We start from the raw sequence: 18,646 nt of genomic DNA on the forward strand, positions 1-18,646 counted from the left end.
ATGGCCCTGGGAATTCTCAAATTGTAATACAAAGGTCCTTTGATGCTAGATCCCAGAGAGGGGAATCTATATCATCTTTTTACTCTCTTTTATAAGTTCCACAGAGCTCCTCTTAACAAATTTCAGATCACACCCCTTTTCCTGCTCCACCACCACATCACGCATACTTAATCATGTAGAATTAGAATCCTTTATTGTTAGGGACTTCTCTAAAGTACTGACGAGCAACTGTGTGTCTCTGGAGACTAAGGAGTGTCTGGTACAGGCCATGGTCTTTGCAATCACTTGTTATACATCAGAGAGCTGGACAGTGACCAGGGAGGATAGAAGGAGAATTGATGCTTTTGAGCTTTGGTGTTGGAGAAGAGTGCTGAGGGTACCATGGAGTGCTAACAAAACAAACAGATTCATCCTGGAAAGGGTTAAACTGGACCGCTCCCTGGAGGCAAGGATTCTGAGATTTCGTCTGACATACTTTGGTCATGTTGAAAGGAGGGACCGGTCCTTGAAGAAGGACATCATGCTTGGGAGGGTGGAGGGCAGGCGCAGGAGGGGAAGGCCCTCTATGAGGTGGATTGATTTCAGTGACTGGGGCAATCGGGATGACTGTGTCGGAGACTATGAGATTGCCACAGGACAGAGCAGGGTTTAGAGCTGTTGTACATAGGGTCACTGTGAGTTGCAAGCGACTTGATGGCACATAACAACAACAACAACAAAAGCCTGGGGCAGCAGAGAAGAGAAGCCCCTGACCAGGCTAGGGTGAGCCGTATAGAGATGAGTAAAGCATTTGGTATTTTCTTTTTGTCTTACTGTGGTTTTGAGTGGAAGTTTATAAAGCAAATTAATTTTTAATTCCCATACATTTTGTTCTATACTATTATATTTTGAGATCCACAATGTAACTACGTTTTTCCCACTCTCTCCGTAATTCTGGTTTCTATTCATCCTTCTTTCTTTGTCTGTTGTCTGTGTCTTCCCTTTCTTTAGTGGTACTGCACTGACCACATCCTCTTACTGTGTATTAAATTTCCCAGTACTTTTATCCATTTTGGTAGTTCCTTTTTTCTGTTTCATTACTTCATTTTTAGACTGAAATTGGTACTTCTCCGCCTCCTTTTTAAAAATCTTGTTATTTGAGTGAAAGCTTACAGCTCATTAGTTTGTCATTCCACACTATGTACCCATTCTATTTGTGACACTATTGTCCCAACAGTGTAACAGCATTCTTCCCAAGACTTCCATTCGTTCTTCTTTCCTATTCCTTCCTACCTTCTGAGCTTTGTCTTTGGGCAAATTCTTTTGATTTCATATGATTGGTCCCAGGGAGTACATACTTCCCTCGTGTTACTGTTTATTTTTTAGGGCTGTATGTTGTTTGACTGAAAATTGAGCCATGGAGTGAGTTCAGTTCCAACCTTGAAGGGTGACTAAAGGTCATAGTCTCGGAAGTTCCACCTTGATCAGCCTTTATCATACCAGTACACCTGGTCTTTTTAAAATTTTTAATACTTTGAGTTATCTTCTATATTTTTCTTCCACTGTTTCCAGGACTTCCTACTTTTCCTCCCTCTCAGAACAGTTAGCAGAGGGAGCCAGGCACCATCTAGTTCTTCCTGTCTCAGAGTTGTGGAGGCTGAGGTCTTTTTTATTTTTAGAACTAATTGTTTCCATGTAACTTTGATTTTTTTTTTTCTCATTCTTTGCTCTGGATGGAAGAGACCAATGGCTACTTGCACTTAAGATCAATACTCAGAAGCTTTTAAGATTCCTGTTGCTATATAACAAAGTAGGACATAGAGTCTTTGTTGACTAACATGCCAATTGACTAAAAGGTCACCTTAGCTTATTCATGAGCCCCCAGGTCCAGTGACTCATCCCCTTAAGGTATTTGATTATGGCCAAAGAAATCATCATAGCTTTGCACGCTGTGTGTTCTACTATATTCTTGAATATATTTACAGCATAATATGTAGAAATATCCTCTCAAATCTGTATATATTTGTGGGTATAGTTCCTTCCTTTTTTAAAAAAAAATTGTTTTCTTCCTCGTTGGAGGTTATGCATTTTATTTTGTTTTTGCTTTTTATTTCTATATAGTTACCTTTATGCTTATATTAGCAAACTCTAAAGTTAATCAGCATCTAACTCTTCTCAAACAATACAAAGACCTTTAAAGTGTATAACTTTGATTAACTCTTCTTTGTCTTTGCCAAACATTTTAGTTATAATCTTTTGTTAATGCCTATAAAAAATGCTCAAAATAGGTTGTTTTTTCTTGAGGGAGAAGGATACCTAAGGATAGGGAAGATCCTTCTTTAGGTAAGCCTCACTGCATTAAGAAAGTATGTCCTGGGATTGAATTGTATTCTTAAAAGAAGAGTGCAGTGTGTGATGTGGATGCCGTACTTTGTCAACATGACTCTAGGCATTGGTGCTATCACAGCTGGAAATATACTCTAACCTAAGGTCTATTTCCATAAATAAGGTATTTTGTCTACTTGAGACATAAAATGTCCTAAAATATGGAGAAAGCCAGGGTTACTTAATTCTCTCATCATGGCAGTGCTCTGGGGGTGAGTGAGGCAGGTCTTGCCTGCAGTTGATCCAGTGAAATCACTAACTTAGAGTTGGGGTGGGTCCGGGGAATGACATTTTACAGGGTGATGTAGTCGGTCTGGAGCGTGCTGGGGGAAGGACCGAAGTGATGGTGACGGAAGGCTTGACCACAGTTGCCTACACGCTGGATGAGGGCCTTATTGAGTTTGGAACAGCCATTGATGATGGCAACTATACCCGGTGAGGAGTGCCTAACCAAGACAGGGGAAGGTGTGTGGGAGAGTCTAGTTGTAAGAGAGGAGGGCCTGGAATGGTTTCTACAAATGGCCATATTTCATGAAAGTCCCCTCCCTTCCTCATGTGCCTTCACAGTATTTCTGCATCCGTCTAACCCTACACTCATTTCTTGTGCTTTATTTCTTTCACTTTTCAGGGCAACAACCTTCTTGGAGACTCTGGAAATGACTCCCGAAACAGAGGCAATGTGGAAAACTTTGAGCAAACTGGCATTAGAGGCAAAGCAACTCCACATTGCTGAGAGGTGAGGTATTCATGTAGAAATATAGTGTCAGGCAGCGCAAGATGATCACAAAGATATCTTGCCTGTAGGTTGCTCCCAAGCAGTGTTAAGGACCTGCTTTCCTTCCTACAGATGTCATGTCAATTCTTCCACAGAACTGTTCCAAGAGTCCTCCTATCCTAAGTTATAAAAGTGTATCTTATCCACCAGATACTCCGCTGAGGGGCAGTGTCCTCCTGTACCAGTCAGATCCAATTTGATGGTACACAACAAGAAAAAAAAATATATTGCAGACCAAGGATAAAGTATATTAATAAATAATAACACTACAGAATGCCAAGAATGTAAGAGAAAACAGGTAAAGTGGAGGTACACAACAAGAAAAAAAAATATGTTGCAGCTCTTTCCAGGCAGCGTGGAGTGATGGGCATCTCCCTGGACAACTGGCACAAGTGCCGCAAGACCGGGGGCAAGAGAAAGCCCTACCACAAGAAGTGGAAGTATGAGCTGGGACGCCCGGCTGCCAACACTAAGATTGCCCCCCCCCCCCCCCCCCCCGACGTATACACACAGTTCGTGTAACAGGAGGCAACAAGAAGTACCGTGCCCTAAGATAGGATGTGGGGAACTTCTCCTGGGGCTCTGAATGTTGTACTCGCAAAACAAGGATAATTGATGTTGTCTACAACGCCTCCAATAATGAACTGGTCCGAACCAAGACCCTGGTGAAGAACTGCATCGTGCTCATTGACAGTACACCATACCGCCAGTGGTATGAGTCCCACTATGCGCTACCCCTGGGTCTCAAGAAGGGGGCTAAGCTGACTCCTGAGGAGGAAGAGATTTTAAACAAAAAGCGATCAAAGAGAACTCAGAAAAAATAACGATGAAAGGAAAAAGAATGCAAAAATCAGCAGTCTTCTAGGGGAGCATTTCCAACAGGGCAAGCTTCTTGCATGTATTGCTTCCTGGCCAGGCCAGTGTGGCCGTGCAGATGGTTATGTGCTAGAGGGCAAGGAGCTGGAATTCTCCCTGAGGAAAATCAAGGCACAGAAAGGCAAATAAATCTCCCTCCCATTTTAGCACATGTATTAAAGGTGTTTATTCTAAAAAAAAAAATGTTGCAGACCAAGGATAAAGTATATTAAGAATAATTAATAACAAGACAGAACACCAAGAATGTAAGAGGTAAAGCGGAGGTGAACAGTTCTCTAACAACTGAACTTTAGCTTCCCTGTATCTTTATTGAAAATTGCCAGGGAGCAAATCACCAAGAGAATTCAATGCAAATGAAGCTAAGCTCTTTCTATTGAAAAACGTCTGCTGTGCTCAGGAAGGGAGGGGCTAGCAAATACAATGCAAGAATCCTGAAAATGCTTAAAGATTGTCTTAGTGTCTACCCCTGTAAACACTTAAGGATTGCCTTAATGCTTCAGGGTGAATTCCAGCTTGTACCATGCCTCCCTCACATCCTGATAATAGCATTCAGTTTATTACAAATATTTAGTATGAAATTTGGCTTCCCATAAAAGTGTATCTTTTATTATCATTGCTTTCCCATTTTTAATCTGGTGCTCCTTAAAAAATTCTGACAGCATGCCATTCAACCCATGCATCTATGTATATGTTCTGAAGGAGGAAATTCAAGCGGCTATGAAAGAATTAAGGAAAAAAAACAAACAAGTCCCCAGGAATTTATAGAACACCAATTGACGTATTTCAACAAACAGATGCTGCCCTGGATGTGCTCACCAGGTTGGGCCAAGAAATCTGGAGGACAACTTCCTGGCCAACTAACTGGAAAAATCTGTATTTATTTAATTCCAAAAAAAAAGGGTTATCCGATAGATTGTGAAAATTATTGAACTGCATCACTAATATCCACAAGCGGGTGCCAACCAGCTGGCTGGACATTTGCTTGTCTGTTTTAGTCAACAAGGACCCAAGGGCGGAGGGAATACTTGGTTTATCATAGTTAATAGCATTTGTTGGAGGTGTTTTAAATGTGCCCGGTGTTAGGATGAACATTCTTTAAGTGGTAACAGCAGTCATCTATTGGCTGTACTGAATAACTTGGAGTTGCTGTGATGAACACTGTGCCATAGTTGTGTCAAATACCATAATGGTTACCCATCATGGATAGTGTTTGGAGGAGCTTCCAGACTGATTCAGGTTTGGAAGCAGGAATGGCATCCACTTCCTAAACCAGATGCCTCTGGAAACTCTATAAACTCCATAAACTCTATCAACATAAAGAAATTATGTTAATTATAGAACAGAGCTCAGGGTTTTTGTTCATACATGAGTCGTATTCGACTTGATAACAACCACTGCTAAGTGAGATTAGTGTTATATTTTGGAGGAACATTCTTCTACTTTGTACATCACTCTTTGTTACTTTGCTATACTGAAGTAATCTGGGTTTGCTGTGATGCTGAGCCTTGTGCCACTGGAGTGTTAAATGCCATAATGGTTTGACAGTGTTTGGTTGAACTCCCAGTTATAAAACAGGTTTGGAAGCAGGAATGGCATCCACTTCCTAAACCACATGCCTCTGGAAACTATGAACTTGGAGAAACGACTATAGTTATAGAAAGATACTAGGACATTTGTTTATGAAGTCGCTATGAGTTGTATTTGACTCGATGGTAGTCACCACCAACAACAGCATCACCAATACCACACACAAGAAAAATCCTACTAAAGATTATCCAAAAACTATTAGAACACTGTATCGACAAAGAACTACCAGAAATAAAAGCTGGGTTTAGAATAGACTGTAGCAGTAAAGACATTATCGCCAAAGTCAGATGGATCTTGGCTGAAATAAAATAGTACCAGAGAAATGTCTGTTTTATTGACTATGCAGAGGCATTTGACTGTGTGGATCACAACAAATTATATCTGATCTTGAGAAGAATGGGAATCCTAGAACACCTGATTGTGTTCATGAGAAACCTATACTTGAACCAGGAAAAAGTCCTCAGAACAGAGCAAGGAAAACCCTGCATGGTTAAAAATAATCGGGAAAGGAGTGTATCAGGGATATGTCCTGTCTCCATATCTTTTCAATCTGTATATAAAACAGGAGGCTGGGCTTTATGAGGAGAAATGTGACATCAGGATTGGAGGAAGACTCATCAGCAACCTACATTATGCAGCTGACATAACCTTGCTTGACGAAACTGAGGAGGACCCAAAGTATTTGCTGCAGATCAAAGACTGCAGTCATCAGTATGGATTGAACATCAAGAAGATAGAGATCCTAACCACTGGGCCAATTGGCAGCACCATGATAGATGGAGAAGAGATTGAGGTTGTTAACAATTTCAGCTTGCTCGGCTCCACAGTCTACTCTTGGCACCAGCAGTCAGGAAATCAAAAGATGAATCATATTGCTGTCAGAGACCTCTCCAAAGTGCTAAAGAGCAATGATGCCAGTCAAGGGACTAAGGTGCACCTGAGCCAGACCATCGTCTTCATAATTACTTGCTATGCATCAGAGAGCTAGACAATGAGTAAGGATGACAGAATGCTGGAGAAGAGTACTGAAGAGTACCTTGGACCACCAAGAGAACAAACAAGCCTGTCTTGGAGAGGCTAAAATCAAGTTTATCCTTGGAGGCAAGGATTTACAGCTCTGTCTCAGATTTGGGCATGTGGCCAGGAGGGACCATTCCTTGGAGAAAGGACATCATGCTTTGAAGAGTGGAGGGACAGTGCAGGAGAATCTGTGCAGAATTTATAATTTGTCAACCGCTGCTATTTAGGGATCTGCTTTGATCTCTCTTTTCCGTCACCCCCATATCTAGTGTCTAGTCTGCCAGCAAGTCCTGAGGACTTTGTATTCAGAACATATCTTGAATTTGTATATTTGGTCCACCTCCACTGTCTACCCTCATCTGCCATCACCAGCGCCACATGGAGCCTCTTAATTGATCTCACTGGTGCTCTTCTTGTTTCCCTACAATCCATTCATCCCACAGAAACTGAGGGAAACTATTTTTAAGTTTTGGGGTTTTTTTTATTATTATTTTTTTATTTGTGTGTGTGTGTGGTGTGTGTGTACCGTCAAACCGGATCTGACTGGTACAGGAGGAGATTGTCCCTCCTTTCCCAGCAGAGCATCTGGTGGATTCTAGCCGTGAGCCTCTGGGATTGCAGTGCAGGTTCTTGCCACTAGGCCACCTGAGCTCCCCTTATTTTTAAGTTATTTTTTTAGAAAAACATTTATCAGAATATATTACTTTTTTGCTTTAGAGCCTTCCAGTACCTTTCCATTTTACTTAGATTAAAAGCCAAACTCCCTTCCCATAGCCTGAGGGCCCTGCAGTATCAGCCTCTGCTTCCTTTTCATGCCAGTTGACCACTTCTCCATTAGTCTTCAGCTACACTAGTATCTTCTTGATTCTTTGACAATGAAGAGTTCATTCCTGCCATAGGCCTTTTAATATTTTTTCTGCCTGGATTGAGTTTATCCCATCTTGATATAATGTCCACTCCTTAGAGAGGTTTTCTGTGACTACCAGTAAGCTCCTCAACCTGTAATATCGTTATTATTTTCCTTTTAATTATGTCAAATTAAAAACTGTCTAGTAATTATTTTTTTCCTTACACTAGAATGTAAATTTCATGAGAATAAGGCCGTTATCTTTGTCAATACCTGTGTGTCAATAATAATATGTTAAGAAGCTGTTCTTCATTTTTTTCCATGAACTCACCTGATTTTTTGTTTATCAAATTGTGAAATAACAAACACTTTATTATTGGACTTTTTAAAAAGTGAAAAGTAAATAGAGATTTATTAGAAAATTCCACCCCAAAGGGAGAGACCTCCCTCCTAGAAAGGAAATATGGAGGAGAGGCCTGTATTACTGTTTTGCGCTAATTTAAAGATTTCTTTTTAGCAATTCTTTTAGGAATTTCTTTTTTAGGCTGCTTTGGGCCACTTATTTCAGAGGCAAAATTATTTCCCTATGTACATATGGAATAACTTCTTACAATAAACCTTAATGTATCGGTTTGGTACAACAACTGAGAGAACAATGTCTGGTCCATGCAGAACAGATTATCCGGGAGGCTGGGCTCTATGAGGAGAAATGTGGGGTCAAGATTGGTGGACGATTTATCAACAACCTACAATATGCAGATGACGCAACCCTGCTTGCTGAAACTGAGGAGGACCTGAAGCACTTGCTACAGAGGGTTAAGGACTGCAGCCTACAGTATGGATTAAGGCTCAATGTCAAGAAGACAAAGATTCTCACCACTGGACCAATTGGCAGCATCAGGATGGATGGTGAAGAGATTGAGATTGTTCACAGCTTTATTTTTTTTTTTTTTTCATTTTGTGTACGTGTACCGTCAAATCAGATCTGACTGGTACAGGAGGATATTGCGCCTCCTTCTCCGGCAGAGCATCTGGTGGATTCGAACCGTGTTCCTCTGGGATTGCAGTTCAGTTTCTTGCCACTAGGCCACCAGAGCTCCAAGAGATTGTTCACAGCTTTAGTTTGCTTGGCTCCACAGTCAACACTCTCAGCACCAGTAGCCTCGAAATTAAAAGACATATTGCCATGGGAAAGTCTGCTGTTAGGAACCTCTCCAAAGAACTGAAAAGCAATGGTGTCTCTCTGGAAACTATGGTGCGTCTCATACAGGCTATGGTCTTTGCAATCATTTGTTATGCATCAGAGAGTTGGATAATGACCAAGGAGGATAGAAGGAGTATTGATGCCTTTGAGCCATGGTGCTGGAGAAGAGTATTGAGGGAACCATGGACTGCTAGGAAAACAAACAGATTCATCCTGGAAAGGGTCAAACCGGGCAGCTCCTTGGAGGCAAGGATTCTGAGGCTCCATCTAACATATTTTAGACATGTTGTAAGAAGGGACCGGTCCTTGGAGAAGGACATCATGCTTGGTAGGGTGGAGGGACAGCGCAGAAGGGGAATGCCCTCTGTGAGGTGGATTGATTCAGTGACTGGGGTAATTGGGATGGGAGTGTCAGGGACAGTGCGATTGGCACAAGACAGAGCAGAGTTTAGGGCTGTTGTACATAGGGTCACTATGAGTCGCAAGCGACTTGACGGCACATAACAACAACATATTTGTTGAACCAATATGCTAATAATGATTTTATAACAATAACACTTCATACTTTTACTTCCATATTACAGGTGCTTTGCTGCTTTGGGCCACGTGGCAAAAGCTAGATTCCTACATGAGACCAATGAGATTGCTGATCAAGTGTCTCGTGAATATGCAAGTATTAGCTTCTTCATTCTTTCATTTCCATACTGAGATTTCCTTTGGTGCTTAGCCCATGACTCCTGGCTGTCCAGCTGCCCCTTGTTCCTTTGCCCTGCCCATCTCACCTCATACCTAACTCCTGTGAGACCATTTGAGAACTACTTTCTCAAGTCTCTAAGCCTAGTGATACCCACCACCACCCCACCCCACCACTTAAGCTTCCTACGCCCCTTGTCTTTTTGCTTCAAAATCCCTTTAGGTTGTCCTTTCTTTTAACTTACACAAACAGAATGACTAGAACTACTGTTTTTTTCTGCAGGGTGGAGAAGGAACAGACTTTTATCAGGTCCGAGCGCGTCTAGCCATGCTAGAGAAGAACTACAAACTGGCTGAAATTATCTTTTTGGAACAGGTAGTGGGCGGGAAAGAACAAAATGGAAAAGGGGGGACGACCTGGACAGAAACAATTGACCCCCTTTTCTAGGGAAAAACTTTCAGAAAAGTTTCTGTTGTTAAACTCACTCCTTAGTTTCTTACTGTGTTAGTCAATATTTAATACAGGAAAGTGTCATCCTTTGGCCTCAATTACCTCTTTCTTTCATAAACAGTTTTCTGCCTTTCCCTCTACCCAGAGCCTGACTTTACAATTTTTTGCACTGGAGTGCAACCCAGGGGCCCTGGCGGCACAGAGTGTTAAATACTTGGTTGAGAACCACAAATTGGTGGCTCAAACTCAAGCTCCTTTATAGGAGAAAGATGTGGAAGCCTAAGTTTATAACGATTTATAGTCTCGAAAACCATGCGGGCAGTTCTACTCTGTCCTGTATGTTATTGTGAGCCCAGATCAACTAGACAGCAACACGTATGGATTGGTTTGGTGCTATAACAGAAGTACTACACATAGGCGGGTTTACCAAGAATTTTAATTGTTCACAAGTTTAGGAAGCTAGAAGTCAAAATATAAGACACCAGGTCTAGGGGAAGGTCTCTGTTGTAGCTTTAAGGGAAAGGCCTTTTCTCCTTTCAACACTTACGGGTCTGATGTTCCTTGGAGATCTCCAGGTGGCTTGGAACCAGTCTTCCTGAGTCTAGGAGGTCCTCAGCACAGATACCCTGGATCCAATGACATGCTACACTCCTGGTTCTTGTTTCTTGGTGGTAGTAAAGTTGTTCTCTCTCCTTTTATCTCTTAAAACATAAAAGGTATAACTCAAATAAAACTGTGGTTTGAGTAAGGCTATGGCTCAACAATACATCCCATACTTATCCCTGTAGAGGTTTAAAATTTACCACACATCATAATATGGAGGATAACTACATCTGATCATAAAATAAGGGACAGTCATACAATACTAGGATTTATGGTTGGCCAAGCAAAACTAACATGTGTTTTAGGGGGAGTAGAACTCATTTCTTGATAGGGGTGGTTCTAGGTAATTTAGAGTCAAAAGCTGCAATATGGGGAATGCTGTTGAAGAAAATTGCCTTGGATAGCACCTATACAAATCCTGAGATACATGCTTCTTGAGTTTCACAGTAAATCCATTTCTCTTTGTACAATAAGTGAAGGGTAAGGGGGGTTTTTTTTGGTCCTTATTAGCTGTCACTTTAGGCAATCTAAGAAGCACTAACTGTTTTGTGGTCTTCACGTCTTCTGGTATCTGTTTCCTCTGCTTGTATTCCCCTAGGATGCTGTTGACGAGGCCATGGACATGTACCAGGAACTACACCGTTGGGATGAGTGCATTGCCGTGGCAGAAGCCAAGGTACCTGTTCTGCCTTCTCCACCATTGTCCAAGCTCAGCCCCACCAATTTTCAGGAAGCTCTTGTCAAGGAGGCTGTAGAAGCTACAGTAGGATGGGGATGACACCTGATATGTGACATGTGATATGGTCATAGAGGACTTTCATTAGTAGAGGAGAATTGGAGAAGCCTGGGAGGAAGGACTGTGACTCCTAGTTCTCTGTTGTATATTCAGGGGCACCCAGCCCTAGAGAACCTTCGCCGGAGCTACTACCAGTGGCTGATGGACACGCAGCAGGAGGAGCGAGCAGGTGAACTTCAGGAGAGTCAAGGGGATGGGCTGGCAGCCATCAGCCTCTACCTCAAAGCTGGGCTCCCTGCCAAAGCTGCCCGGCTTGTGCTGACCCAAGAGAAGCTGCTTGCCAACACAGAGCTGGTGGAGCACATCACCACAGCCCTTATCAAGGGAGAGCTGTATGAGAGGGTAGGCTTACTTCCTATCCCCATTCCTAGGCTCAGAACCTCTCCTACCCAGGGCAGTCTTTGAGAGCATAGTCTCCTTGATTTGGGGGCATTCCTTCTTATTGGGGCTAATACTTGATTCTCTGTACAGTAGGAGTGTCACTGTAATAATATGGTATGTATTAAAAGGCAGGTGATCTCTTTGAGAAGATCAGAAATCCTCAGCGGGCCCTTGAGTGCTACTGTAAAGGCAATGCATTCATGAAAGGTACTAGCCACTCACAACCCATCCTTCATGCCATGTAAACTCTTACATACCCAACCCTGCAATACCTCTTTTGGTTCATCTGTTGAGATTTCCTGGCTTCAGTTCTCCATTCCTCCCCTTCTCACCTATTTCTCATGCTTCAGTTCCCTGTCCTACATTTTGGAGTCCTGTCCCTACAAGCTGAGTACCCACTCTCTCCCTCTCTGGCAGCGGTGGAACTGGCTCGATTAGCATTCCCAGTTGAAGTGGTAAGACTGGAGGAGGCATGGGGAGACCACCTGGTGCAGCAGAAGCAGCTTGATGCAGCCATTAATCACTACATTGAAGCCAGGTGAGATGCTCTGGGGAGCTGAGGAGACTGGGCCTGAGGTGAAAGTAGCTGGGACAGGTAAGGGTACCAAGGCTGAAAAAAGCGAAATTTCCAAATGTAAACTGGCTTAAGAAGAATCTCATCCTTTTTCCACATACATAATGTATGTCTTATCCAACCATGCCAGGTGCTCTATTAAAGCAATCGAGGCTGCCCTGGGTGCCCGCCAGTGGAAGAAAGCAATTTATATATTAGATCTACAGGATCGGAACACAGCATCCAAGTACTATCCTCGTGTGGCCCAACACTATGCATCTCTACAGGAGTATGAGGTAAGGAAGAGTCCCTTTCTGCTGTATGAGGAGAGAACTGGAAGTGGAGGCCAAATCCTTCATTCTTTGCCCGAACAGCATCACCACTCTGATTGGGAGGAACCATTTACTGCCCTCAAATTGATTCCAGCATGACACAGGCCCTCTCACTCCCTAGACATGTAGAGTGAATCTCTGGCTCTTTCTGTTTCAGCACAGCGACTGCTCACTAATAACTACAGAATAGTTCTAATAGAGAACTGCCTTGCACTACAGAAATTTAAATTTTGTACTGTTAAGACTGTTTTTGTGGTTTTTACTAGTTTTTTCCTCAATTGTGGCAAATACAAGAGATCCATTATCATCACTTCTTCTTTATTATTACAAAGAAATACTATCCCTGGCTCCACTTCATCCTGACTGTAGTTTGTGCTTTCCTCTTGTAACCTGTGTTAACTCTGTTGCTCTGACTTCTACATCTCATCAACTACAGATTGCCGAGGAACTCTATACTAAGGGAGACCGGACCAAAGATGCTATAGACATGTACACCCAGGCTGGCCTCTGGGAGCAAGCCCATAAGGTAGGGAATAGAACAGAGTTAACGGCAAGAGAAAACTACCTCTGTCGTGCACTGCTTCACTGCTTGGTCTCTTTCTCCCCGCTTCACGGAGGTCCCTAAAGTTGAGAATGAACATCAGAATATTCTCTGGATAACTGATCCCTCATCACAGATAAAGAGAAGACCCTTGTTCCAAAACTGTAATTCTTAAGACAGCAGATGTGCTTAGGAGTCAAGGTATCTGAAGTACTGCTTCTGAAGTCTCGAGTCACATGAGCATACATTAAAGCATCGTTAAATGGGATTGTCTTCCTCAGCACAAAACATCTCCTACCCTCCTGCTCTTTCTGGACCTGCCATTTCTTGAGACCGACTAGTAATGCCATTTTGAGGGGAGTTTAGAATTTGGGGGCAGGCAGCCTCCCTGAAGCCATGCTTTCCTAACTTCCCTGCATGTCCCTTGGCTCCCTTTGGGAATTGGACCCTGAGGCTCCCCTGGCTCTGTGTCCATACAGCTGGCAATGAAGTGCATGAGGCCCGAGGACGTGTCAGTGCTGTACATCACCCAGGCCCAGGAGATGGAGAAGCAGGGCAAGTACCGTGAGGCCGAAAGGTGAGCTGTAACCTCAGAGAAAGTGTGAAGGGAGCTAGGCTTCAGGGTAAAAAGGAGAGCTGGTGTCTAAGGACATGTATCCTCTTCCTGGGGGGCAGGGACAGGATCTGTGAGGAACGATAGCAGCAGGGATCTAGGTCCAGAGCCCGAGGTGCATTTCCATCTTTACCTAGGCTGTATGTGACAGTGGAAGAACCTGACCTTGCCATCACCATGTTCAAAAAGCACAAACTGTACGATGACATGATCCGCCTGGTAGGAAAGCATCACCCAGATCTGCTCAGTGACACACACTTACATCTGGGCAAGGTGACGGCTTCCTCCTGTCCCTGCCCACCTGTCTCCCAGCCCGGCTCCATTTCTCCCTCTTACCTGATCTACATTTCGTCAGGAGTTGGAGGCTGAAGGCCGGCTCCAGGAGGCTGAGTATCACTATCTTGAGGCCCAGGAATGGAAGGCAACAGTGAACATGTATCGGTCCAATGGGCTTTGGGAAGAGGCGTACCGGGTAAGGAATCCAGGCCACACCAGGGGGTACATCCAGCCCTTGGTCTTACTTTCAGGTTGCTATCTAATCCTAAACTGATCGTGACATCTTCGAAAATGTAACAAAGACCATCTTTTGTCAAAAAAATGTCCACACCTGTAAATACAAAATTTAACCTACGATTTTGAGAGTTAGGAGACTACTTGATGCCCACTCTTGGACCCTAAGCAAGTTAAGAAGCTCTGACACTTACCCCATTTTCTGTTGTTTTATAACAAATCTTTGTCCCTGTCAGAGATGAGAAAGGAGCACCAAGCTCGATCTGCTTGCACTTAAGGATGGCTGACTGGCTTTGCTTTCCAGGTGGCCAAAGCCCAAGGAGGAGCTAACACCCACAAACACGTGGCCTCTCTATGGGCCAAGAGCCTGGGAGGAGAGGCTGCCGTGAGACTGCTGAACAAGCTGGGGCTGCTCGAAGCCGCTATTGACCATGCCGCTGACAACTGGTGAGGCCACAAGCCTTCTTTCCACTAGCCACAACCCAACCCAACCCAATCTGTATAGATATATATCCATAGATACAGAGAAGCAGACTGCAGATCTTGCAGTTGGCAGCTGAGCAGTTTAACCACTGCCCACCAGGGCTTGTAGATTCCTTCTATGTTGTTGTTGTTGTGTACCACCGAGGGAAACCGACTCATAGCTGACTCACCAGCAGATTTTCAGAGGCAGTAAGTCTCTTGGGAAAAGACTGTTCGTCTTTCTCTTGAGGTACAGCTGATGGATTTGAACCATGTACCTTTGCATTGGCAGTGCAGTTCCTAACCACTAAGCCACCAGAGCTCCTCAGATCCTCTCTATAGAAAAAGAAATTTATATCTAATAGAAAATCATTTCCTAAATCTGAAGCAATGTGGACAGATCCTTAGAAGTACATGGTAGAGAGATAAGAATAAATTAGTAACCTCCAGGGATCAGCAATGTTGAATGGCCTGTTCTACAACGGCAGAAGAGAAAAGAACAGCTTTTAAAACCAGGACTGTACTAAACTAGCAGTTTATTCTGGATAATGGAAGTATAATGTGAACCTATTAATACAAAATAACTTTTCTTAAAGCAGATGGTAACGCTGCCTTTAGTAAGATTGATGAAAAAAAAAAGCAGATTGTTATTAGATCTTTCACCAATCCTGACGCCGTACTTTTCCTCATAGAGCCCAGCCTCAAATCCACATTTTTTTAACATCAAAAATGGAATTTTTTCCATTGTTGCACATTTTCTTTCCCCCCTATCAACTCTCCCCACAATGCACCCCTTGTTCCAGATTGTTGTCATATATATAATACTTAATTATATATTCTTTTTGGGCAGTTCTTCCCCTCATCTTTTCTAATGCAGTGTTCATTATATATTCAATCTCTTTTTTTTGTAGTTTTGCTCCTTTTAATATATTCAATCTCTTTTCCTATTCTCCCCTCAACTCCTCCTCAACCCGCTGTCAGTCCTATTATATAACAGGGGTGTTATGTAGTCTTTGTCCTTTTGTGACTATTTCATTCAGCATAATGTTCTCCATGCTGTATAATGCTTTATACATTCATTGTTTTTCAGTCTTGCATAATATTCTATTGTGTGACTGTACCATACTTTTTCTGTCCATTCTGTTGTTGATGGGCACTTGAGTTGCTTCCATCTTTTTACAATTGTGAATAATGTAGCAGTAAGTATGTGTGTTAATCTCCCTCATTTTTTAGGTTTTTTTGCCTGGGTCATGATACTAGGGATATTGTAGCTAATGTTAGATGGATTTTGGTGGAAAGCAGGGAATACCAGAAGAATGTCTATCTGTGTTCCATTGATTATGCAAAGGTATTTGACTGTGTGGATCATAACAAACTGTGGCTGACTCTGAGAAGAATGGGAATCCCAGAACACTTGATCATGCTAATGCAAAACCTATACTTGGACCAGGAGATAGCAGAACAGAGCAAGGAAATACTGCATGACACAAAATTGAGAAGGGTGTACACCAGGGATGTGTCCTATCTCCATAGCTTTTCAGCCTGTATGCAGAACAGATTTTCCGGGAGGCTGGGCTCTATGAGGAAAAGTATGGCATCAGGATTGGTGGACGATCTATCAACAATCTGTGTTATGCAGAGGACACAACCCTGCTGATACTGAGGAGGACCTGAAGTGCTTGCTGCAGAGGATCAAGGACTGCAGCCTTCAGTATGGATTGAGGCTCAATATCAAGAAGACAAAGATTCTCACCACTGGACCAATTGGCAGCATCAGGATGGATGGTGAAGAAATTGAGAATGTTAAGAACTTTAGTCTGCTTGGCTCCATAGTCAACACTGTTGGCACTAGCAGCCAGGAAATTAAAATATGTATTGCGATGGGAAAGTCTGCTGTTAGGGATGGGAAAGTCTGCTGTTAGGGACCTCTCCAAAGTTTTGAAGAGCAATGGTGTCACTCTGAAGACTAAGATGCGTCTGATACAGGCCATGGTTTTTGCAATCACTTGTTATGCATCAGAGAGTTGGACAGTGACTAGGGAGGATAGAAGGAAAATTGATGCTTTTGAGCTGTGGTGTTGAAGAAGAGTATTGAGTGTATCTTTGACTGCTAAGAAAACAAACATTCAACCTGGAGAGGGTTAAACCAGGTTGCTCCTTGTAGGCAAGGAATCTGGGGCTTCATCTAACATACTTTGGACATGTTGCAAGGAGAAACCAGTCCTTGGAGAAGGGACATGCTCGGGAGGTTGGAGGAACAGCATAGGAGAGGAAGATCCTCTATGAGGTGGATTGATTCAGTGACTGGGGTAATCGGGATGGGTGTGTCGGAGGCAGTGTGATTGGCACAGGATAGAGCAGGGTTTAGAGCTGTTGTACATAGGGTCGCTGTGAATCTCAAGAGACGCGACAGCACATAACAACAACAACAACAATGCAGATGGGGCTCAGAAGAAGGTGGTGAGAGAGCAGCAGGGGCCTCTCTTCCACTCCCAGCTTAGTGCTCTGAGGCCCACTTCTTCATGACTAGTAGGTAGGTGTCAGGGAAATCATATACTTTTCCAGGAATCTCCTGATCCCTGATGGCAGCTATCATCACAGGACTGCCTTCCTCTCTTCCTTACTCTCTCTCCCTGTTGTTTTAGCACTTCATTTGTAATTTGTTCCCTTTTCTCCCCGCAATCCTTGCCTCTCTTCTCTTGCCCTCTTAGAAAAGAAAGAGTAAGCAAACTTTATCTGGCCTTTCTATTTCAGCTCCTTTGAATTTGCTTTTGAACTCTCTCGACTGGCCCTCAAGCACAAAACCCCAGAGATCCACCTCAGATACGCTATGTACCTGGAGGATGAGGTATGGATGTGATCTGGCCCCACAGCTCTGATCCCATCCTCAGTGCCCTCTATTCCCTCCACCAACCCACTGCAGCCAGGGGTTCCCCCACTGTCTCCTGGCTGCCTATGATCCAGGCACCTCTTCCTCATGTTTAGATGCCTTTCTCTCCCTCTAGGGTAAATTTGAAGAGGCTGAAGCTGAATTCATCAGAGCTGGTAAACCCAAGGAGGCGGTCCTCATGTGAGTTAACCCATAAGCTCCCTAATTATGTCTCATCCTTGTCCTCCCACTTGATCTTCACCTACATCCAAATGTAGTGCCAGTAAAGCGTACACTCATGCCATAGCAAGATCTGTTCTCAGACTCCCCTCTGTGCTTACGTGGGAACAGGTTCATCCATAACCAGGACTGGGAGGCAGCTCAGCGTGTGGCCGAGGCCCATGACCCTGACAGTATCGCTGAGGTGCTTGTGGGGCAGGCCCGAGGGGCGTTGGAAGAAAAGGACTTTCAGAAAGCAGAAGTGCTGCTGCTTCGGGCCCAGAGACCAGACCTGGCCCTCCGTTACTATAAGGTGAGCACTGGATGCCGAGCCATGAGGCAGAGTGGCAAGATCTAAGAGTCTGTAGAAAGCTATACGGAACCTTGATACTAAAAAAAAAATAAATAGAAGGGAGGTTAGCTTTGGGAAGCAGGAAGAAAAGGAAAGATGAAGGACAGACTCAAAGGCCCAGAAATCAGTGGGACAGCAAATATATATATATGGCAGAGAGAGGCTATCATAGCTGCTTCTGCACTCTTAATAACCTGGACATGTGAGCAGGAAGCTGGATTATGGGGCGATGCTCTGCGGATCTGCAAAGACTACATGCCTGGTCAGCTGGAGGCTCTACAGGAAGAGTATGAACGTGAAGCTACCAAGAAGGGGGCCAGGTAGGAAGCCAGAAGCACAGGACATGTTGGCAGTGCTGGAAGTGGGTCACAGAATGTGAACAGGTGGGCCACTGTGCCCCTTCAGCCCTGATCAGACTCACTGTCATCCCCCACAGGGGTCTGGAGGGCCTAGTGGAGCAGGCTCGCCAGTGGGAGCAGGCTGGAGAGTACAGCCGTGCGGTTGACTCTTACCTCAAAGTACGTGATTCAGGAAGCAGCAGCAACCTTGTGGAGAAATGCTGGATAAAGGTGAGAGCTCCCACATCCTCGCTGGCCCT

At 43.7% G+C, this 18,646-nt stretch overlaps 1 protein-coding gene across 1 annotated transcript in view; it reads left to right on the forward strand.

Annotated features, from left to right (window-relative positions):
- Positions 1 to 18,646, forward strand: part of IFT172 (intraflagellar transport 172 homolog (Chlamydomonas)) — a 73,554-nt gene that overhangs the window by 44,378 nt on the left and 10,530 nt on the right. Inside the window, exons 17-35 of the mRNA XM_006880580.1 lie at positions 2,663 to 2,799; positions 2,993 to 3,100; positions 9,258 to 9,342; positions 9,650 to 9,742; positions 11,019 to 11,096; positions 11,310 to 11,558; positions 11,726 to 11,804; positions 12,015 to 12,135; positions 12,302 to 12,446; positions 12,919 to 13,008; positions 13,503 to 13,600; positions 13,774 to 13,909; positions 13,992 to 14,108; positions 14,451 to 14,593; positions 17,363 to 17,456; positions 17,614 to 17,678; positions 17,829 to 18,009; positions 18,259 to 18,368; positions 18,485 to 18,617. Coding sequence (XP_006880642.1) covers positions 2,663 to 2,799; positions 2,993 to 3,100; positions 9,258 to 9,342; positions 9,650 to 9,742; positions 11,019 to 11,096; positions 11,310 to 11,558; positions 11,726 to 11,804; positions 12,015 to 12,135; positions 12,302 to 12,446; positions 12,919 to 13,008; positions 13,503 to 13,600; positions 13,774 to 13,909; positions 13,992 to 14,108; positions 14,451 to 14,593; positions 17,363 to 17,456; positions 17,614 to 17,678; positions 17,829 to 18,009; positions 18,259 to 18,368; positions 18,485 to 18,617 — 2,262 coding nt within the window. The remainder of the gene's footprint in view (positions 1 to 2,662; positions 2,800 to 2,992; positions 3,101 to 9,257; positions 9,343 to 9,649; positions 9,743 to 11,018; positions 11,097 to 11,309; positions 11,559 to 11,725; positions 11,805 to 12,014; positions 12,136 to 12,301; positions 12,447 to 12,918; positions 13,009 to 13,502; positions 13,601 to 13,773; positions 13,910 to 13,991; positions 14,109 to 14,450; positions 14,594 to 17,362; positions 17,457 to 17,613; positions 17,679 to 17,828; positions 18,010 to 18,258; positions 18,369 to 18,484; positions 18,618 to 18,646) is intronic.

This window comes from Elephantulus edwardii, unplaced genomic scaffold, assembly GCF_000299155.1.
Source record: "Elephantulus edwardii isolate Elephantulus edwardi_28Jun2011 unplaced genomic scaffold, EleEdw1.0 scaffold00009, whole genome shotgun sequence".
Lineage (NCBI taxonomy): Eukaryota > Metazoa > Chordata > Mammalia > Macroscelidea > Macroscelididae > Elephantulus > Elephantulus edwardii.